General features: G+C 46.2%; 2 protein-coding genes across 3 annotated transcripts in view; one reads left to right on the top strand and one right to left on the bottom strand.

Annotated features, from left to right (window-relative positions):
* Positions 1-6,387: 6,387 nt before the first annotated feature.
* Positions 6,388-15,625, bottom strand: LOC110498011 (high mobility group protein B2). Of its 2 annotated transcripts, XM_036958418.1 has the most exons (6): positions 15,474-15,623; positions 14,550-14,713; positions 14,147-14,298; positions 12,296-12,354; positions 10,474-10,589; positions 6,388-7,085 (listed from the first exon to the last, which is right to left on the bottom strand). In XM_036958418.1, exons 2-6 carry the CDS (start codon positions 14,697-14,699, stop codon positions 6,909-6,911), a joined length of 654 nt encoding a protein of 217 aa, XP_036814313.1. In that variant the 5' UTR covers positions 14,700-14,713; positions 15,474-15,623; the 3' UTR covers positions 6,388-6,908. The 2 variants fall into 2 exon arrangements, with proteins under 2 accessions (XP_036814313.1, XP_036814314.1); XM_036958419.1 differs by lacking the exons at positions 6,388-7,085; positions 10,474-10,589 and adding an exon at positions 10,676-10,857 and having other exon boundaries at positions 15,474-15,625.
* Positions 15,626-15,732: 107 nt separating this feature from the next.
* Positions 15,733-22,220, top strand: part of ctc1 (CTS telomere maintenance complex component 1) — a 47,428-nt gene continuing 40,940 nt past the window's right edge. The window contains exons 1-5 of the mRNA XM_036956535.1: positions 15,733-16,049; positions 16,181-16,350; positions 20,186-20,426; positions 20,514-20,746; positions 20,904-21,033. Coding sequence (XP_036812430.1) covers positions 16,008-16,049; positions 16,181-16,350; positions 20,186-20,426; positions 20,514-20,746; positions 20,904-21,033 — 816 coding nt within the window. The 5' untranslated portion in view covers positions 15,733-16,007. The remainder of the gene's footprint in view (positions 16,050-16,180; positions 16,351-20,185; positions 20,427-20,513; positions 20,747-20,903; positions 21,034-22,220) is intronic.

Raw genomic sequence — 22,220 nt, forward strand, 5'->3', positions numbered from 1 at the left:
AGAGACACGTAGAGACACGTAGAGACACGTAGAGGCCTCTGGATGCTGTTGGTTCATTCATTGTGCAAGGTGGCTTACAGAGGTAACCTACAATTATAGTGAATTTGTATTTGATTTTGAATAGCCTGGTAAAAAGGGAATTTTTATACTTTGATAATTAATAGTCTTGACACGTTACCTTTAGCTAGAGAATATCTCACCACTGTGTGTTTCCATCTCCTCCCTTCTCTCCTTCAGTCCTTTCCTCAAGGATGCAGAGGGGCTGTCAACAGCTTAGTTCAGTATGTTTCGTTGTGAAAACATGTTACTATCGATGTTCTCGAATGGATTTCACTTGGTTTCCCAGATTTAAGCACTGGGTAGCTGTAGGGACAGGGTAGGAGAGCCCATGGCATACAGAGTACTGGGTAGCTGTAGGGACAGGGTAGGAGAGCCCATGGCATACAGAGTACTGGGTAGCTGTAGGAACAGGGTAGGAGAGCCCATGGCATACAGAGTACTGGGTACCTGTAGGGACAGGGTAGGAGAGCCCATGGCATACAGAGTACTGGGTAGCTGTAGGAACAGGGTAGGAGAGCCCATGGCATACAGAGTACTGGGTAGCTGTAGGGACAGGGTAGGAGAGCCCATGGCATACAGAGTACTGGGTAGCTGGAGGAACAGGATAGGAGAGCCCATGGCATACAGAGTACTGGGTAGCTGTAGGAACAGGATAGGAGGCCCATGACATACAGAGTACTGGGTAACTGTAGGAACAGGGTAGGAAGCCCATGACATACAGAGTACTGGGTAGCTGTAGGAACAGGGTAGGAGAGCCCATGGCATACAGAGTACTGGGTAGCTGCAGGAACAGGGTTGGAGAGCCCATGGCATACAGAGTACTGGGTAGCTGTAGGAACAGGGTAGGAGAGCCCATGGCATACAGAGTACTGGGTAGCTGTAGGAACAGGGTAGGAGAGCCCATGGCATACAGAGTACTGGGTAGCTGCAGGAACAGGGTTGGAGAGCCCATGGCATACAGAGTACTGGGTAGCTGCAGGAACAGGGTTGGAGAGCCCATGGCATACAGAGTACTGGGTAGCTGTAGGAACAGGGTAGGAGAGCCCATGGCATACAGAGTACTGGGTAGCTGTAGGAACAGGGTAGGAGAGCCCATGGCATACAGAGTACTGGGTAACTGTAGGAACAGGGTAGGAGGCCCATGACATACAGAGTACTGGGTAGCTGTAGGAACAGGGTAGGAGAGCCCATGGCATACAGAGTACTGGGTAGCTGCAGGAACAGGGTTGGAGAGCCCATGGCATACAGAGTACTGGGTAGCTGTAGGAACAGGGTAGGAGAGCCCATGGCATACAGAGTACTGGGTAGCTGTAGGAACAGGGTAGGAGAGCCCATGGCATACAGAGTACTGGGTAGCTGTAGGAACAGGGTAGGAGAGCCCATGGTATACAGAGTACTGGGTAGCTGTAGGAACAGGGTAGGAGAGCCCATGGCATACAGAGTACTGGGTAGCTGTAGGAACAGGGTAGGAGAGCCCATGGCATACAGAGTACTGGGTAGCTGTAGGAACAGGGTAGGAGGCCCATGACATACAGAGTACTGGGTAGCTACAGGAACAGGGTAGGAGAGCCCATGGCATACCGAGTTTGGGTGGAAAATCACCTGTCGCACAACGAGAGGCTGCGTGCTCCTCAAACAGTGGTGGATTTGTGGAGTGAAATGTGTTCCCAGACATTCCTATATGGAATCAGGCGGTGTTGATGTCTGCCACTGAAAAGAGGATCTCAGCTGCCTCTATTAGCCACATGTTCTGCTATTAAACCAGAGTATGATTGAAGAAGGACTGGGGGAAGTGGACCCCCCATGTTCCCCTACACACAGAGGACGTGCTTATCCTCCTGGTCATTCTACATATCAGTAAAGACCAGATTCAATTCAGAATAGGCTGCACACGTTCTCTCATCGAGTGATCATATTTCCACCCATCACACGGAGACAAGGAACAGAGTGCAAGCTTGTTATGCGAATTTCTCAAATCCTAGTCCCATACACACACACACTGTCCCTGCCTAGAAAATATGACTCTCTCTCTCTCTCTCAGAATACACACAGACACACACTGTCCCTGCCTAGAAAATATGACTCTCTCTCTCTCTCAGAATACACAGACACACACACACACACACTGTTCCTGTCTAGAAAATATTATTCTCTCTCTCTCAGAAGACACACAGACACACACTGTCCCTGCCTAGAAAATATGACTCTCTCTCTCAGACACAATGTTAGGATGATGGTTGATGTAAGTTAGGGTAATGTTAGGGTAATGATGTGAGTTAGGGTAATGTTAGGGTAATGATGGTTGATGTGAGTTAGGGTAATGATGTGAGTTAGGGTAATGCTAGGGTAATGATGGTTGATGTGAGTTAGGGTAATGTTAGGGTAATGATGTGAGTTAGGGTGATGTTAGGGTAATGATGTGAGTTAGGGTAATGTTAGGGTAATGATGTGAGTTTGGGTAATGCTAGGGTAATGATGTGAGTTAGGGTAATGTTAGGGTAATGATGTGAGTTTGGGTAATGCTAGGGTAATGATGTGAGTTTGGGTAATGCTAGGGTAATGATGTGAGTTAGGGTAATGTTATGGTAATGCTAGGGTAATGATGTGAGTTAGGGTAATGATGTGAGTTAGGGTAATGATGTGAGTTAGGGTGATGCTAGGGTAATGATGTGAGTTTGGGTAATGCTAGGGTAATGATGTGAGTTAGGGTAATGCTAGGGTAATGATGTGAGGTAGGGTAATGCTAGGGTAATGATGTGAGTTAGGGTAATGATGTGAGTTAGGGTAATGATATGAGCTAGGGTGATGCTAGGGTAATGATGTGAGTTAGGGTAATGCTAGGGTAATGATGTAAGTTAGGGTAATGCTAGGGTAATGGTGTGAGTTGGGGTAATGCCAGGGTAATGATGCGAGTTAGGGTAATGCCAGGGTTATGATGTGAGTTAGGGTAATGCTGGGGTAATGCTAGGGTAATTGAGAGAGGATGGATGGGGGTGTTGTGTCGGTTGTCGCTCGGGTCGTTTTTTGATCCTCAGGGTTTGGCAAAGGTCAAAGGTTGCTGCCGCAACAAAGCCAAAGGCATCATGGGAAAATATCTGACTTGCACTGAAACAGAAAAAAAATGTTGAGAAGAAAAACTTAATCGTGATCATTTCTAGTCTCTGTCACCTTCCTCATCAGTCTCTATCATCTTCCTCATCAGTCTCTGTCACCTTCCTCATCAGTCTCTATCACCTTCCTCATCAGTCTCTATCACCTTCCTCATCAGTCTCTATCACCTTCCTCATCAGTCTCTGTCACCTTCCTCATCAGTCTCTGTCACCTTCCTCATCAGTCTCTGTCACCTTCCTCATCAGTCTCTGTCACCTTCCTCATCAGTCTCTATCACCTTCCTCATCAGTCTCTGTCACCTTCCTCATCAGTCTCTGTCATCTTCCTCATCAGTCTCTATCATCTTCCTCATCAGTCTCTGTCACCTTCCTCATCAGTCTCTGTCACCTTCCTCATCAGTCTCTGTCACCTTCCTCATCAGTCTCTATCACCTTCCTCATCAGTCTCTGTCACCTTCCTCATCAGTCTCTATCACCTTCCTCAGCAGTCTCTATCACCTTCCTCATCAGTCTCTGTCACCTTCCTCATCAGTCTCTATCACCTTCCTCATCAGTCTCTATCATCTTCCTCATCAGTCTCTATCACCTTCCTCATCAGTCTCTATCATCTTCCTCAGCAGTCTCTGTCACCTTCCTCATCAGTCTCTATCACCTTCCTCATCAGTCTCTATCATCTTCCTCATCAGTCTCTATCACCTTCCTCATCACTCTATCACCTTCCTCATCAGTCTCTATCACCTTCCTCATCAGTCTCTATCACCTTCCTCATCAGTCTCTATCATCTTCCTCATCAGTCTCTATCATCTTCATCATCAGTCTCTATCACCTTCCTCATCAGTCTCTATCACATTCCTCATCAGTCTCTATCACCTTCCTCATCAGTCTCTATCATCTTCCTCATCAGTCTCTATCACCTTCCTCATCAGTCTCTATCATCTTCCTCAGCAGTTTAATAGAAAACAAGGAAAATGTTGAGTTGATACCAGTTTGTAGCCCATGTGTCCTTGTTTGAGAGACTGTGTTTGAATTGAACCAGTGTTAATGATAACCAGCGTTATTGATAACCAGGAGACTGAAGGAGTCACTGTGAGTGCAATAAGCTCTGCCCACAACACACAGAACTTAACTAGCCCCCATTCCCCAACTAACTTAACTAGTCAATAGTCAGAGGACGGGCCTTAACTGGTCAGGACGGGTCTAGACTAGTCAGGACGGGTCTAGTGGTCAGGACGGGTCTAGACTAGTCAGGACGGGTCTAAACTAGTCAGGACGGGTCTAAACTAGTCAGGACGGGTCTAGACTAGTCAGGACGGGTCTAAACTAGTAAGGACGGGTCTAGACTAGTCAGGACGGGTCTAGTGGTCAGGACGGGTCTAACCAGAGGATTTTCTCTGGAATAAACTCGTCTACGTTGCTACGTTAAAGTTCTGTGTCCTGTGCGAGAGCTCTGCCATTCTGAATAGTGTTATCAGGGATGTCATTCTGAATAGTGTTATCAGGGATGTCATTCTGAATAGTGTTATCAGGGATGTCATTCTGAATAGTGTTATCAGGGATGTCATTCTGAATAGTGTTATCAGGGATGTCATTCTGAATAGTGTTATCAGGGATGTCATTCTGAATAGTGTTATCAGGGATGTCATTCTGAATAGTGTTATCAGGGATGCCATTCTGAATAGTGTTATCAGGGATGTCATTCTGAATAGTGTTATCAGGGATGCCATTCTGAAAGGACAATCTCAGAGAAACCTTATGAGGTCAACCATTAATAAGGTTTTCTGACTGAACTCAACCATAATATTATAGATAGTAGTTATTTCAATTCTCCACATCCAGTCTGTTGTGGAAAAGGACGAACCATTAATCTCCACAATGCTGTAGTTACACAGTATGGCCACCAATCGGAAGGGTGGCCCCACGGCATACAAAAACAATCCCAAAAGGATCAATCGTGGTGATTTATTAAATAATTTCTGTGGCTGTTTTTATTATCAATGTGATGATTGATTACTGAAGTCATGACGTGTGGTTTTCATTTTTGATGATTGATTACCGAAGATCTGTTTGGTTGTGGAAAAACGTGATTACATTTTTCCGGGTCCAACTATCGACATCCTACATATCCATTGATCGATCCCCTGGTAGATCATCAATAACATCCATTTAGTTAGTGCATGACTAAGTTATTGGATTATAAATATATTATTTTTGAGTAATAAAACACCTGACAAACAAGCAATAGTACTCCTCAGAGGTTATAGCCACTGAGCTATGGTTATAACTGGTTACAAGGGCCCTAAGGAGCGCCGTAGGCAAGTTATTAGCGGTTGTAGCATATGTGGTCAGTGAGGTGTGTTTTGAGGATCTCTGTACTGTATTTTGATAACGTTTGTATTCTACTGGTAGGTGGGTGTGGCGCCCCCTGGTGGCCAGGGAGGGCAAAGCCTGCATGTCCATGCTGATGTTTCTAGTGTATTTAATAAACATTTTACACCCTCAACCTACTGCTCCTGTTGGACTGTATTAAAGATTGTATAGTAAGTCTTACCCATCTGTGGTATTGATATAATACATAACCCTCAGCTGAATGTTAGACCTATTTCATCTGAGTGTACAAAACATTAACACCTTCCTAATATTGAGTTGCACCTCAGAACAGCCTCAACTAGTCGAGACATGGACTCTACAAGGTGTTGAAAGCGTTCCACAGGGATGCTGGCCCCATGTGGACTCTACAAGGTGTTGAAAGCGTTCCACAGGGATGCTGGTCCATGTGGACTCTACAAGGTGTTGAAAGCGTTCCACAGGGATGCTGGTCCATGTTGACTCCGATGCTTCCCACAGTTGCTTCAAATTGGCTGGATGTCGATTGGGTGGTGGACCATTCTTGATAAACACAGGAAACGGTTGAATGTGAAAAACCCAGCAGCGTTGTAGTTCTTGACACTCAACCAGTGTGCCTGACACCTACTACCATACCCTGTTCAAAGGGGCTTAAATATTTTGTCTTACCCATTCACCCTCTGAATGGCACACATACACAATCCATGTCGCTATTGTCAAGACATAAAAATCATTTTTTAACCTGTCTCCTCCCCTTCATCTACACTGATAGAAGTGGATTTAACAAGTGACATCAATAAGGGATCATAGTATTCACCTGGTCAGTCTCATTAGAATAAATACCACGTCAGATTGTGTACAGCAGAACAGAACACACAGATAAAACATTGTTCATTTTCAGAATCATAAAAATGGTATTATAAAAGCCAGTTTCTACATATGGTTTCAATTAAAAAAATAAAACAGAACAGTGTGTTTTAAAAAACAGTTACAACACGTGATAATATTGAAGAGCCTGGACACCACACAACCCTGGGAACAGCAGCATCCTCCTGGAGATACAGAGCTCTGCTATTGGACATGTTGGCCCACAGCAACGGTTACCAGGGTTACAGATTTTTAAGATGATGAGTAATCATTTACGCGTGATAATATAAGTCCCCTACGGGTTGTGTCTGGTCCAGCCCAGCTCTAACTAACCTTTGACCCCTGACCTAGGGCCAGTCCTCCAGGGTCACTGACAGGCACACACACACGCACACCTTTCAACCAATCAGATTCCTCCTCTGGAACTGGGTGTGTTTTAGCTTGCCGTGACCCCGGGTGGGCGGAGCTTAGAGGGCGAGGTAAAACACACATACTGCTCCTACAGGCTGGAACACAACACTAACAGCTCTACTCGTCATCATCATCGTCCTCTTCATCGTCATCGTCCTCCAGGTCATCGTCGTCGTCATCATCGTCATCTCCGCCACCGGCCGCGGCGTGGGGCATTATACCAGACGAGCCCCCGGGACCGGGTCGCATCGGGGCCCGCTTAACGTTCGCACCGGACCGGTATGCAGCCATATCCTAGAGAGAGAGAGTGAGACAGAGAGAGAAAGAGACAGACAGAGAGACAGAGAGACAGAGAGAGAGACAGAGAGAGAGAGAGAGAGAGAGACAGACAGAGAGACAGACAGAGAGAGAGACAGAGAGACAGACAGAGAGAGAGACAGAGAGAGAGACAGAGAGAGAGAGACAGAGAGACAGAGAGAGAGAGAGAGAGAGACAGAGAGAGAGACAGAGAGAGAGAGACAGAGAGAGAGAGAGAGACAGACAGAGAGAGACAGAGAGAGACAGAGAGAGAGAGACAGAGAGAGAGACAGAGAGAGAGAGACAGAGAGAGAGACAGAGAGAGAGACAGAGAGAGAGACAGAGAGAGAGACAGAGAGAGAGACAGAGAGAGAGCGCTTAGAATGAGATGATGGATGAGCAGATGTCCACATTCCTCTAGCAGGTCCCCTAACTAACAGGTTCTCTAGCAGGTCCCCTAACTAACAGGTTCTCTAGCAGGTCCCCTAACTAACAGGTTCTCAAGCGGGTCCCTTAACTAACAGGTTCTCTAGCGGGTCCCCTACCTAACAGGTTCTCTAGCGGGTCCCCTAACTAACAGGTTCTCTAGCGGGTCCCCTAACTAACAGGTTCTCTAGCGGGTCCCCTAACTAACAGGTTCTCTAGCGGGTCCCCTAACTAACAGGTTCTCTAGCAGGTCCCCTAACTAACAGGTTCTCTAGCAGGTCCCCTAACTAACAGGTTCTCTAGCAGGTCCCCTAACTAACAGGTTCTCTAGCAGGTCCCTTAACTAACAGGTTCTCTAGCAGGTCCCCTAACTAACAGGTTCTCTAGCGGGTCCCCTAACTAACAGGTTCTCTAGCAGGTCCCCTAACTAACAGGTCCCCTGACTAACAGGTTCTCTAGCAGGTCCCCTAACTAACAGGTTCTCTAGCAGGTCCCCTAACTAACAGGTCCTCTAACTAACAGGTTCTCTAGCAGGTCCCCTAACTAACGGGTCCCCTAACTAACAGGTTCTATAGCAGGTCCCCCAACTAACGGGTCCCCTAACTAACAGGTTCTCTAGCGGGTCTCCTAACTAACGGGTCCCCTAACTAACAGGTTCTCTAGCAGGTCCCCTAACTAACAGGTTCTCTAGCGGGTCCCCTAACTAACAGGTCCCCTAACTAACAGGTTCTCTAGCAGGTCCCCTAACTAACGGGTCCCCTAACTAACGGGTCCCTTAACTAACAGGTTCTCTAACGGGTCCCCTAACTAACAGGTTCTCTAGCGGGTCCCCTAACTAACAGGTTCTCTAGCGGGTCCCCTAACTAACAGGTTCTCTAGCGGGTCCCCTAACTAACAGGTTATCTAGCGGGTCCCCTAACTAACGGGTCCCCTAACAAACAGGTTCTCTAGCGGGTCCCCTAACTAACGGGTCCCCTAACTAACAGGTTCTCTAGCGGGTCCCCTAACTAACGGGTTCTCTAGCAGGTCCCCTAACTAACAGGTTCTCTAGCAGGTCCCCTAACTAACAGGTTCTCTAGCAGGTCCCCTAACTAACAGGTTCTCTAGCAGGTCCCCTAACTAACGGTTCCCCTAACTAACAGGTTCTCTAGCAGGTCCCCTAACTAACAGGTTCTCTAGTGGGTCCCCTAACTAACAGGTCCCCTAACTAACAGGTTATCTAGCAGGTCCCCTAACTAACAGGTTCTCTAGCAGGTCCCCTAACTAACAGGTTCTCTAGCGGGTCCCCTAACTAACAGGTTCTCTAGCAGGTCCCCTAACTAACAGGTCCCCTGACTAACAGGTTCTCTAGCAGGTCCCCTAACTAACAGGTTCTCTAGCAGGTCCCCTAACTAACAGGTCCTCTAACTAACAGGTTCTCTAGCAGGTCCCCTAACTAACGGGTCCCCTAACTAACAGGTTCTATAGCAGGTCCCCCAACTAACGGGTCCCCTAACTAACAGGTTCTCTAGCGGGTCTCCTAACTAACGGGTCCCCTAACTAACAGGTTCTCTAGCAGGTCCCCTAACTAACAGGTTCTCTAGCGGGTCCCCTAACTAACAGGTCCCCTAACTAACAGGTTCTCTAGCAGGTCCCCTAACTAACGGGTCCCCTAACTAACGGGTCCCTTAACTAACAGGTTCTCTAACGGGTCCCCTAACTAACAGGTTCTCTAGCGGGTCCCCTAACTAACAGGTTCTCTAGCGGGTCCCCTAACTAACAGGTTCTCTAGCGGGTCCCCTAACTAACAGGTTATCTAGCGGGTCCCCTAACTAACGGGTCCCCTAACAAACAGGTTCTCTAGCGGGTCCCCTAACTAACGGGTCCCCTAACTAACAGGTTCTCTAGCGGGTCCCCTAACTAACGGGTTCTCTAGCAGGTCCCCTAACTAACAGGTTCTCTAGCAGGTCCCCTAACTAACAGGTTCTCTAGCAGGTCCCCTAACTAACAGGTTCTCTAGCAGGTCCCCTAACTAACGGTTCCCCTAACTAACAGGTTCTCTAGCAGGTCCCCTAACTAACAGGTTCTCTAGTGGGTCCCCTAACTAACAGGTCCCCTAACTAACAGGTTATCTAGCAGGTCCCCTAACTAACAGGTTCTCTAGTGGGTCCCCTAACTAACAGGTTCTCTAGCAGGTCCCCTAACTAACAGGTTCTCTAGCAGATCCCCTAACTAACAGGTTCTCTAGTGGGTCCCCTAACTAACGGGTCCCCTAACTAACAGGTTCTCTAGTGGGTCCCCTAACTAACGGGTCCCCTAACTAACAGGTTCACTAGCAGGTCCCCTAACTAACGGGTCCCCTAACTAACAGGTTCTCTAGCAGGTCCCCCAACTAACAGGTTCTCTAGCAGGTCCCCTAACTAACAGGTTCTCTAGTGGGTCCCCTAACTAACGGGTCCCTTAACTAACAGGTTCTCTAGTGGGTCCCCTAACTAACGGGTCCCCTAACTAACAGGTTCTCTAGTGGGTCCCCTAACTAACGGGTCCCCTAACTAACAGGTTCTCTAGCAGGTCCCCTAACTAACAGGTTCTCTAGCAGGTCCCCCAACTAACAGGTTCTCTAGCAGGTCCCCTAACTAACAGGTTCTCTAGTGGGTCCCCTAACTAACGGGTTCCTTAACTAACAGGTTCTCTAGTGGGTCCCCTAACTAACGGGTCCCTTAACTAACAAGTTCTCTATTGGGTCCCCTAACTAACAGGTCCCAGCTGTGGTGAAGGAATGCATGTTCTTGTATAGGGCTGGCAACCGACGTACAACCGACGGCTATATGGCGTACCGTACAACTGACGTCTATATTGCTGGGTACACTTCCTGCTTTGCTCTTACAGATAAACCCCAGTCCACGGATTATGCCACTATTCAGTTGACTGGGGACGCCCATTCGGTGTGCGTGTTTGTTACTGTAGTAACGTAGAGTACCTTGTCGTATTTCTCCCTCAGTCGGAGAGCCTTCTCTTCAAACGGCTGTTTCTGGGTTGGAGTCTGTTGACCCCACATGATCCCCAGCTTCTTAGCTGTCTCTCCTATAGAACAGCCTGGAGACGATAATACATTATATATACTACCTCATATACATACATTATATATACACTACTACTACATCCCATAGAATAGCCTGGAGACGATAATACATACATTATATATATATATATATAGTCTGTTGACCCCACATGATCCCCAGCTTCTTAGCTGTCTCTCCTATAGAACAGCCTGGAGACGATAATACATACATTATATATATATATATAGTCTGTTGACCCCACATGATCCCCAGCTTCTTAGCTGTCTCTCCTATAGAACAGCCTGGAGACGATAATACATTATATATACTACCTCATATACATACATTATATATACACATCCCACAGAATAGCCTGGAGATGATAATATACACATTATATACTACTACTACCTATAGAACAGCCTGGAGATGATAATATATACATTATATAGTACTACTACTACCTATAGAACAGCCTGGAGATGATAATATACACATTATATACTACTACTACCTATAGAACAGCCTGGAGATGATAATATATACATTATATACTACTACTACCTATAGAACAGCCTGGAGATGATAATATATACATTATATAGTACTACTACTACCTATAGAACAGCCTGGAGATGATAATATATACATTATATACTACTACTACCTATAGAACAGCCTGGAGATGATAATATATACATTATATAGTACTACTACTACCTATAGAACAGCCTGGAGATGATAATATATACATTATATACTACTACCTATAGAACAGCCTGGAGATGATAATATATACATGATATACTACTACTACTACCTATAGAACAGCCTGGAGATGATAATATATACATTATATACTACTACCTATAGAACAGCCTGGAGATGATAATATATACATGATATACTACTACTACTACCTATAGAACAGCCTGGAGATGATAATATATACATGATATACTACTACTACTACCTATAGAACAGCCTGGAGATGATAATATATACATTATATAGTACTACTACTACCTATAGAACAGCCTGGAGATGATAATATATACATTATATACTACTACCTATAGAACAGCCTGGAGATGATAATATATACATTATATAGTACTACTACTACCTATAGAACAGCCTGGAGATGATAATATATACATTATATACTACTACCTATAGAACAGCCTGGAGATGATAATATATACATGATATACTACTACTACTACCTATAGAACAGCCTGGAGATGATAATATATACATTATATACTACTACTACCACTACTACCTATAGAACAGCCTGGAGATGATAATATATACATTATATACTACTACCTATAGAACAGCCTGGAGATGATAATATATACATGATATACTACTACTACTACCTATAGAACAGCCTGGAGATGATAATATATACATTATATACTACTACTACTACCTATAGAACAGCCTGGAGATGATAATATATACATTATATACTACTACTACCTATAGAACAACCTGGAGACGATACGACCCCCCATAATGACGACACCACCACAACCCCCATAACACACCACAACAACACCCCAAAATGACACTCCCACACGACCCCCCACCACAACAACCCCCCATAACGACACCACGACAACACCCCAAAATGACACCACCACGACCCCCACAACACCACAACAACGACCCCCACAACAACACCCCAACAAAGACCAAACATATTAGTTAGTAATAATATCATCAGTGTACCTGGGAACTCCTGTTTGACCGTAGGACGGAACTCTGCAGAGAACACAAAGAAGGCAGACCTGAGGGAGGAAGAGGAAGGAGAGTTAGAGAGAAGACCTGAGGGAGGAAGAGGAAGGAGAGTTAGAGAGAAGACCTGAGGGAAGGAGGAAGAGGGTTAGAGAGAAGACCTGAGGGAAGGAGGAAGAGGGTTAGAGAGAAGACCCGAGGGAAGGAGGAAGAGGGTTAGAGAGAAGACCAGAGGGAAGGAGGAAGAGGGTTAGAGAGAAGACCTGAGGGAGGAAGAGGGTTAGAGAGAAGACCAGAGGGAAGGAGGAAGAGGGTTAGAGAGAAGACCTGAGGGAGGAAGAGGGTTAGAGAGAAGACCTGAGGGAAGGAGGAAGAGGGTTAGAGAGAAGCAGGTCACGTGTGATGGAGGGTTAGAGAGAAGCAGGTCACGTGTGATGGAGGGTTAGAGAGAAGCAGGTCACGTGTGATGGAGGGTTAGAGAGAAGCAGGTCATGGGTGTGCGTGTAAATAGTCCAGTGTGTATGTGATACATGTTTAAAATACACTCAAAAGTATGTGGACACCCCTTCAAATTAGTGGATTCAGCTATTTCAGCCACATCTGGTGCTGACAGGTGTATAAAACCGAGCACACAGCCATGCAATCTCCATAGACAAACATTGGCAGTAGATGTCAACTTTTTATTTAACCTTAATTTAACTAGGCAAGTCAGTTAAGAACCCATTCTTCAACGACGGCCTCCCGGGGAACAGTGGGTTAACTGCCTTGTTCAGGGGGAACAGTGGGTTAACTGCCTTGTTCAGGGGCACTGTGGGTTAACTGCCTTGTTCAGGGGAACAGTGGGTTAACTGCCTTGTTCAGGGGGAACAGTGGGTTAACTGCCTTGTTCAGGGGAACAGTGGGTTAACTGCCTTGTTCAGGGGGAACAGTGGGTTAACTGCCTTGTTCAGGGGGAACAGTGGGTTAACTGCCTTGTTCAGGGGGAACAGTGGGTTAACTGCCTTGTTCAGGGGGAACAGTGGGTTAACTGCCTTGTTCAGGGGGAACAGTGGGTTAACTGCCTTGTTCAGGGGGAACAGTGGGTTAACTGCCTTGTTCAGGGGGAACAGTGGGTTAACTGCCTTGTTCAGGGGAACAGTGGGTTAACTGCCTTGTTCAGGGGGAACAGTGGGTTAACTGCCTTGTTCAGGGGAACAGTGGGTTAACTGCCTTGTTCAGGGGCACAGTGGGTTAACTGCCTTGTTCAGGGGAACAGTGGGTTAACTGCCTTGTTCAGGGGGAACAGTGGGTTAACTGCCTTGTTCAGGGGAACAGTGGGTTAACTGTCTTGTTCAGGGGAACAGTGGGTTAACTGCCTTGTTCAGGGGAACAGTGGGTTAACTGCCTTGTTCAGGGGAACAGTGGGTTAACTGCCTTGTTCAGGGGAACAGTGGGTTAACTGCCTTGTTCAGGGGAACAGTGGGTTAACTGCCTTGTTCAGGGGGAACAGTGGGTTAACTGCCTTGTTCAGGGGAACAGTGGGTTAACTGCCTTGTTCAGGGGGAACAGTGGGTTAACTGCCTTGTTCAGGGGAACAGTGGGTTAACTGTCTTGTTCAGGGGAACAGTGGGTTAACTGCCTTGTTCAGGGGAACAGTGGGTTAACTGCCTTGTTCAGGGGAACAGTGGGTTAACTGCCTTGTTCAGGGGAACAGTGGGTTAACTGCCTTGTTCAGGGGCAGAACGACAGATCTTTATCAACTGGTCATTTTGGAATGAGATGTTCAATGAGCAGGTGTCCACATACTTTTGGTAATGTGGTGTACACACCCCAGTCAGTGTGTACAGCAGAGTGTGTGTGACTCACGGGGGTCGTTTGGGAGCGTTGGGGTCCTTCTTCCTCCTACCACTCTTGGCCATCCCCTTGGGGGGGACGTACCCCCTCATGTCCCTCTCATAACGCACCTTGTCGTTCTTCGCCATGTCCTCAAAACGACGCTTATCATTCGCAGTCAGACCCTACACACAGTTATAAAACACACTACATTATAACATATTTATCACATACACTTGTTGTAGCACCGGGTGTGTGTGTATATGTACACATCACAGTGGTATAACACCGTTATAACAGACACCGTGGTATAACACCATTATAACAGACACAGTGGTGGTATAACACCATTATAACAGACACAGTGGTGGTATAACACCATTATAACAGACACAGTGGTGGTATAACACCCTGTGATGTGTGTATTAATATGTACCCTCCATCTCTCTGAACACTGCTTGGAGAACTCCGCGAAGTTGACCGACTGTTCGGGGTGTTTCCTCTTGTGTTCCTCCCGGCAGGTCTGGACGAAGAAGGCGTAGGCTGACGTCTTGCCCTTTGGCTTGTTAACGTCCCCTTTCACCATGGCGACACGACTGACTGAAACACCGGAGAAAATATACATTTACGACAATATCTTTTTTTTTTTTTGCAAATTCATCTAGCTAGTGGCTAACTAGCTAGGCCCCACGCCGGATAAAACGTCAAAAAAGTACAAATGGATAGTTAGCTAGCTAACTATTGTAACGGCAACTAATGTTGTGCTTGTATATGTGATGGATTGCAGACCAGGTGCCGCAGACTGTATAGTTTGCAGTGCGGTTAGCCTAGTTAGCCAACTAGCATGCTAACTCGTTGAGAACAATGGGGCCACCATTTGCTTCCCGCCTAACGCGCTGCTAGCTCATCCCATCCCCCAGCGCTAGCATTTATGCTAAAGATGCTAACGCGCTGCTAGCTCATTCCATCCCACAGCGCTAGCATTTATGCTAAAGATGCTAACGCGATGCTAGATCATCCCATCCCCCAGCGCTAGTGTTTATGCTAAAGATGCTAACGCTAGCCATCAGAATACATAGTTAGCTAACATTAGCTAGTGTGAAACATTTTACAGTATAGTTACGAGTAATCATAAAGCAAGGTTATTTTACATCTTTAAAAAAAACAACAACCCAGATTTAGCCATTTCACCAGTTTAGCAAGCTGGCTAACATTTACAGTGACTCGCTCTGAAGATAGTATAGTAACGTTACCTTTTTTTGTTTGTTTTTTTTTGCAGGGAAACTAACATTTCTACAACTTTCAATGTACATTTAAAACATGTTACTGCTACTAACGTCCAATGTCTTTCATTACTTACATTTACCGGCCAGATGAAGTTTGCAAGAATGAGTCTGGTTGTTTTTGTTGTTGTCGCTGCTGCTGTGTGTTTCTCCGGAGAGGATAGTTGACTGAGCATCAAACAGGATGGATCTAAGACCCGCCCCCGGGCCCCCGTTGGCTGATTACGTTCATTAGAACACAGGGGGCGGAGACCACGGGGTTGAGATGGGCGGAGACTCGTTTCTGATTGACCGACCAGTGTGCGTTCTTCCCTCCAGCCCGGATTTGGTCCGGAAGAACTCCGGTTAACCGAGCGCTGTTTGCTGGGCGGCAGATTTCGTGCGTTATGAACGTAATGGGGACGCCGTAGTTCTACTGTTATTGTTATTCAGATGATTTGAAGTTTTTTTTTGTGTGCGAGTCTGTGATAGTTTATTACTAACTGGTTGACAACGGTAGCATTAATGTCTGTCCGATCAGATCTGACCAAAATTAAAAGAGGTTAATAGTTACGTGACTTGTAGTGAAGATATGAAGCGATTCAGAACAGCATCAACGAAACGAACCTAGAATGGAATCATTTATGGATAACTTCAGGGAGAGGAGTGAAGTGGTAAGTTACGTTGTCTACTTTCGTTTATTTTTTTTATTTTTTTTTTACAATAGTCAGCTAGCTACATTCAAACAAAATACAGTATTTTTACTCATTCACCACACCTTTCGTTCATATCTCCTTTCTTGTAGGAACGGGAGTGGCTGCAGGAGCTATTCGTGTTCGTGAGGGACAATCTGTTCCCGGTTCTCGGTCCAACCACCGGTAGTGTTTCCCCGGAAGAGCTCTCGCTAGCCATGACACGGAGAGTGGAACGGGCGGTGGGCTCCTCGTCTGCCCGGTCTCTGCCGCTCAGTTACAGGTGACCAGTTGATGTTGTTTACCGGCTTTGGCGAAAATGTGCACGTTTTAGCTCCAGCCTTGCACAAGCACAACTGATCACATTAACCAAGGGGTATTAATGATCCAGTTGATTAATGTGTTAGTGCTGGGCTTGAACTAAAGTCTGCTTACTGCTCACCAGGATCAGAGCTGGTTGGAGTCCTTTAGTTTAGGGTCCGTCTAAGGCAAATCAAATTGTATTAGTCACATGCGCAGAATACAACAGGTTTAGTAGACCTCACAGTGAAATGCTGAATACAACAGGTATAGTAGACCTCACAGTGAAATGCTGAATACAACAGGTGTAGTAGACCTTACAGTGAAATGCTGAATACAACAGGTGTAGTAGACCTTACAGTGAAATGCTGAATACAACAGGTATAGTAGACCTCACAGTGAAATGCTGAATACAACAGGTGTAGTAGACCTTACAGTGAAATGCTGAATACAACAGGTGTAGTAGACCTCACAGTGAAATGCTGAATACAACAGGTGTAGTAGACCTTACAGTGAAATGCTGAATACAACAGGTGTAGTAGACCTCACAGTGAAATGCTGAATACAACAGGTGTAGTAGACCTCACAGTGAAATGCTGAATACAACAGGTGTAGTAGACCTTACAGTGAAATGCTGAATACAACAGGTGTAGTAGACCTTACAGTGAAATGCTGAATACAACAGGTGTAGTAGACCTTACAGTGAAATGCTGAATACAACAGGTGTAGTAGACCTTAGAGTGAAATGCTGAATACAACAGGTGTAGTAGACCTTACAGTGAAATGCTGAATACAACAGGTATAGTAGACCTCACAGTGAAATGCTGAATACAACAGGTGTAGTAGACCTTACAGTGAAATGCTGAATACAACAGGTGTAGTAGACCTCACAGTGAAATGCTGAATACAACAGGTGTAGTAGACCTTACAGTGAAATGCTGAATACAACAGGTGTAGTAGACCTCACAGTGAAATGCTGAATACAACAGGTGTAGTAGACCTCACAGTGAAATGCTGAATACAACAGGTGTAGTAGACCTTACAGTGAAATGCTGAATACAACAGGTGTAGTAGACCTTACAGTGAAATGCTGAATACAACAGGTGTAGTAGACCTTACAGTGAAATGCTGAATACAACAGGTGTAGTAGACCTTAGAGTGAAATGCTGAATACAACAGGTGTAGTAGACCTTAGAGTGAAATGCTGAATACAACAGGTGTAGTAGACCTTACAGTGAAATGCTGAATACAACAGGTGTAGTAGACCTTACAGTGAAATGCTGAATACAACAGGTGTAGTAGACCTTACATTGAAATGCTGAATACAACAGGTGTAGGTAGACCTTACTGTGAAATGCTTAATACAACAGGTGTAGTAGACCTCACAGTGAAATGCTGAATACAACAGGTGTAGTAGACCTTACAGTGAAATGCTGAATACAACAGGTGTAGTAGACCTTACAGTGAAATGCTGAATACAACAGGTGTAGTAGACCTTACATTGAAATGCTGAATACAACAGGTGTAGGTAGACCTTACTGTGAAATGCTTAATACAACAGGTGTAGTAGACCTCACAGTGAAATGCTGAATACAACAGGTGTAGTAGACCTTACAGTGAAATGCTGAATACAACAGGTGTAGTAGACCTTACAACAGGTGTAGTAGACCTTACAGTGAAATGCTGAATACAACAGGTGTAGTAGACCTTACAACAGGTGTAGTAGACCTTACAGTGAAATGCTGAATACAACAGGTGTAGTAGACCTTACAACAGGTGTAGTAGACGTACTTACGAGTCCCTAACCAACAATGCCGTTTAAAGTAATACAGAGAAGAATAAGAAATACAATTATCAAGTGAAAGCTGCAGTAAAATACCAAAACTATTTACAGGGGGGTACCGGTACAATGTGTGGGGGCACCGGTTAGTTGAGGTTGAGGTAATGTGTACATGTAGGTAGAGTTATTAAAGTGACTATGCATAGATAATAACATAGAGTAGCAGCTGTGTAAAAAATAAAAGGGGGGGGGGTGCAATGCCAATAGTCTGGGTAGCCTTCTGATTAGGTGTTCAGGAGTCTTATGGCTTGGGAGTAGAAGCTGTTTAGAAGCCTCTTGGACCTAGACTTGGTGTTCCGGTACCGCTTGCCGTGCGGTAGCAGAGAGAACAGTTTATGACTTGGGTGGTTGGAGTCTTTGACACTTTTTATGGCCTTCCTCTGACACCACCTGGTATAGAGGTCCTGGGTGACAGGAAGCTTGGCCCCAGTGATCTGTAGCACCTTACGGTCGGAGGCCGAGCAGTTGCCATATCAGGCATTGATGCAACCAGGATGCTCTCGATGGTGCAGCCGAGGAACCGTTTGAGGACCCAAATATTTTTGAATAGGTTTTATCGTGCCCTCTTCCCTGATGTGGACACCAAGGAACTTGAAGCTCTCAACCTGCTCCACTGCAGCCCTCAACATCACCAGAGGAACAGAGGAGAAGTGGGATAAGGGTACGGCTAAAGGCTATAAATAAATAAATAAATAAAATAAATAAATAAATACGAACTGGCCGTCTAGCACATTCGGAATAGAGAATAAAAGGAGCAGGTTTCTGAGCTCGATAGCATAGATTCAAGGCATAGTGTACAGACAAATGTAAGGTAGGATGTGAGTACATTGGAGGTAAACCTAGGCATTGAGTAATGAAGAGAGAGAGATAGTCTCTAGAGATGTTTAAACCAGGTGATGTCATCGCATATGTAGGAGGTGGAACAACATGGTTGGTTAAGGCATATTGAGCAGGGCTTGAGGCTCTACAGTGAAATAAGACAGTAATCACTAACCAGGACAGACAGACACTACCTGTCAGAGTTTGTGGTAGGAATCCGGGGATATGGAGAGAAAAATAGGTCCGGTATGCTGTGGTTAGAAACGTGTTGTACGAACTGGCGAGAGCTGATGACCGCTAGCAGTGGTTAGCTGATGACCTCTAGCAGTGGTTAGCTGATGACCTCTAGCAGTGGTTAGCTGATGACCGCTAGCAGTGGTTAGCTGATGACCTCTAGCAGTGGTTAGCTGATGACCGCTAGCAGTGGTTAGCTGATGACCTCTAGCAGTGGTTAGCTGATGACCTCTAGCAGTGGTTAGCTGATGACCTCTAGCAGTGGTTAGCTGATGACCGCTAGCAGTGGTTAGCTGATGACCTCTAGCAGTGGTTAGCTGATGACCTCTAGCAGTGGTTAGCTGATGACCTCTAGCAGTGGTTAGCTGATGACCTCTAGCAGTGGTTAGCTAATGACCTCTAGCAGTGGTTAGCTGATGACCTCTAGCAGTGGTTAGCTAATGACCTCTAGCAGTGGTTAGCTGATGACCGCTAGCAGTGGTTAGCTGATGACCTCTAGCAGTGGTTAGCTGATGACCTCTAGCAGTGGTTAGCTGATGACCGCTAGCAGTGGTTAGCTGATGACCTCTAGCAGTGGTTAGCTGATGACCTCTAGCAGTGGTTAGCTGATGACCGCTAGCAGTGGTCAGCTGACTGATAGCTGGTAGCTAGTAACTAGTTAACTTCAGTTGAGGTATTCCAGTTCGGAGGTAAATAGAAATACTTTAGGAAGAAAAAAACAGATCCACACCACATTGGGTGAGGCGGGTTGCAGGAGAGTATTTAGAAGTTGAGGTTTAGGAAAAATATTAAAAAGAACTCAAAGAAAAATATATATACACATGGGACGAGACAAAGACGTCTGACTGCTACGCCATCTCCTGTCATTGGGGAGGTTTAGAAACCATCAACACCACTCCTAACCTTAACCTCCTCTTGTTGTTAGGCTCATATCCGTAGCTGAGCTGGTTACCTGGCAACGCACACCCTGCTGTAGCAACCTGACCTGGAGCACCGCTCAGCACAGAGAATGGGTCCGGGAGGCAGAGCAGGCTCTGCCCAATCACAAGGCTTTGCCGCGTGCCAACCTGTTGCTGATAGGCTGTCTCAGTGATGGGTGTGACCCAGAGAGGTCATGTGACGGAGCGTGGCGTGTGAGGGACGCCACTGGGACCGTACACTGTGAGGTGAGAGTGTCTGTCTGTTTGTCTGTGTGTAATAGAAGACAAGACAGCCTTGAATTCACTCCTGTCGTTCTTTCTCTGATTGGTTAGCTACTGAGCCCCTCCCCTCTCTGGCTGGGCCTGCCCGTTCTCTTCCCCTGCTGGAATTACATCCCCCAGCCTGCACTGGGGAAGGACCAGGAAGTGGAGGAGAGGGGCTACCTGGAGCTGGTTGGCTGTCCCCTACCCCTGACCTCTGACCCTGAGATGACCTTTAACCCTGCAGGGGTCAACCTGAAGAGGGCTGTCGGGGTCAGAGAAGCTGCAGGACTCATACAGCACAGGTCAGGGTTTCTGGCATACATGTATGGAGAATTGTGTTTGCGTAACTGTGTGTGTGTGTGTGTAACTGTGTGTGTGTGTGTGTGTGTGTGTGTAACTGTGTCTGTGTGTGTGTGTGTGTAACTGTGTCTGTGTGTGTGTGTGTGTGTGTGTGTGCAGGGTGCGAGGCCTTCGTGTGAAGGTGTATGGGGAGGTTTCTGGAGTCTACCCTCTACTGAACATCGCAGGGAAGTCCCTCTTCTGTCTCCGTCTGAGAGAGGGACGACACACTCTACCATTACTGGTCACGGTGAGGAGAGAGAGAGAGACACTACCATTACTGGTCACAGTGAGGAGAGAGAGAGACACTACCATTACTGGTCACAGTGAGGAGAGAGAGAGACACTACCATTACTGGTCACAGTGAGGAGAGAGAGAGACACTACCATTACTGGTCACAGTGAGGAGAGAGAGAGACACTACCATTACTGGTCACAGTGAGGAGAGAGAGAGAGAGAGAGAGACACTACCATTACTGGTCACAGTGAGGAGAGAGAGAGAGAGAGAGAGAGACACTACCATTACTGGTCACAGTGAGGAGAGAGAGAGAGAGAGAGAGACACTACCATTACTGGTCACAGTGAGGAGAGAGAGAGAGAGAGAGAGACACTACCATTACTGGTCACAGTGAGGAGAGAGAGAGAGAGAGAGAGACACTACCATTACTGGTCACAGTGAGGAGAGAGAGAGACACTACCATTACTGGTCACAGTGAGGAGAGAGAGAGAGAGAGAGAGAGACGCTACCATTACTGGTCACAGTGAGGAGAGAGAGAGAGAGAGACACTACCATTACTGGTCACAGTGAGGAGAGAGAGAGAGAGAGAGACACTACCATTACTGGTCACAGTGAGGAGAGAGAGAGAGAGAGAGAGACACTACCATTACTGGTCACAGTGAGGAGAGAGAGAGAGAGAGAGAGACACTACCATTACTGGTCACAGTGAGGAGAGAGAGAGAGACACTACCATTACTGGTCACAGTGAGGAGAGAGAGAGACACTACCATTACTGGTCACAGTGAGGAGAGAGAGAGACACTACCATTACTGGTCACAGTGAGGAGAGAGAGAGACACTACCATTACTGGTCACAGTGAGGAGAGAGAGAGACACTACCATTACTGGTCACAGTGAGGAGAGAGAGAGACACTACCATTACTGGTCACAGTGAGGAGAGAGAGAGAGAGAGAGAGACACTACCATTACTGGTCACAGTGAGGAGAGAGAGAGAGAGAGAGAGAGACACTACCATTACTGGTCACAGTGAGGAGAGAGAGAGAGAGAGAGAGAGACACTACCATTACTGGTCACAGTGAGGAGAGAGAGAGAGACACTACCATTACTGGTCACAGTGAGGAGAGAGAGAGACACTACCATTACTGGTCACAGTGAGGAGAGAGAGAGACACTACCATTACTGGTCACAGTGAGGAGAGAGA

This window comes from Oncorhynchus mykiss, chromosome 21, assembly GCF_013265735.2.
Source record: "Oncorhynchus mykiss isolate Arlee chromosome 21, USDA_OmykA_1.1, whole genome shotgun sequence".
NCBI lineage: Eukaryota > Metazoa > Chordata > Actinopteri > Salmoniformes > Salmonidae > Oncorhynchus > Oncorhynchus mykiss.

Coding starts and splice junctions, on each gene's coding strand:
- LOC110498011 (XM_036958418.1), bottom strand. CDS start 14,699: ATGGTGAAAGGGGACGTTAACAAGCCAAAGGGCAAGACGTCAGCCTAC. Junction 12,355..14,146: donor AACGCTCCCAAACGACCCCC/GTGAGTCACACA, acceptor TTCCTCCCTCAG/GTCTGCCTTCTTTGTGTTCT. Junction 10,590..12,295: donor GGTCAAACAGGAGTTCCCAG/GTACACTGATGA, acceptor TATCGTCTCCAG/GCTGTTCTATAGGAGAGACA.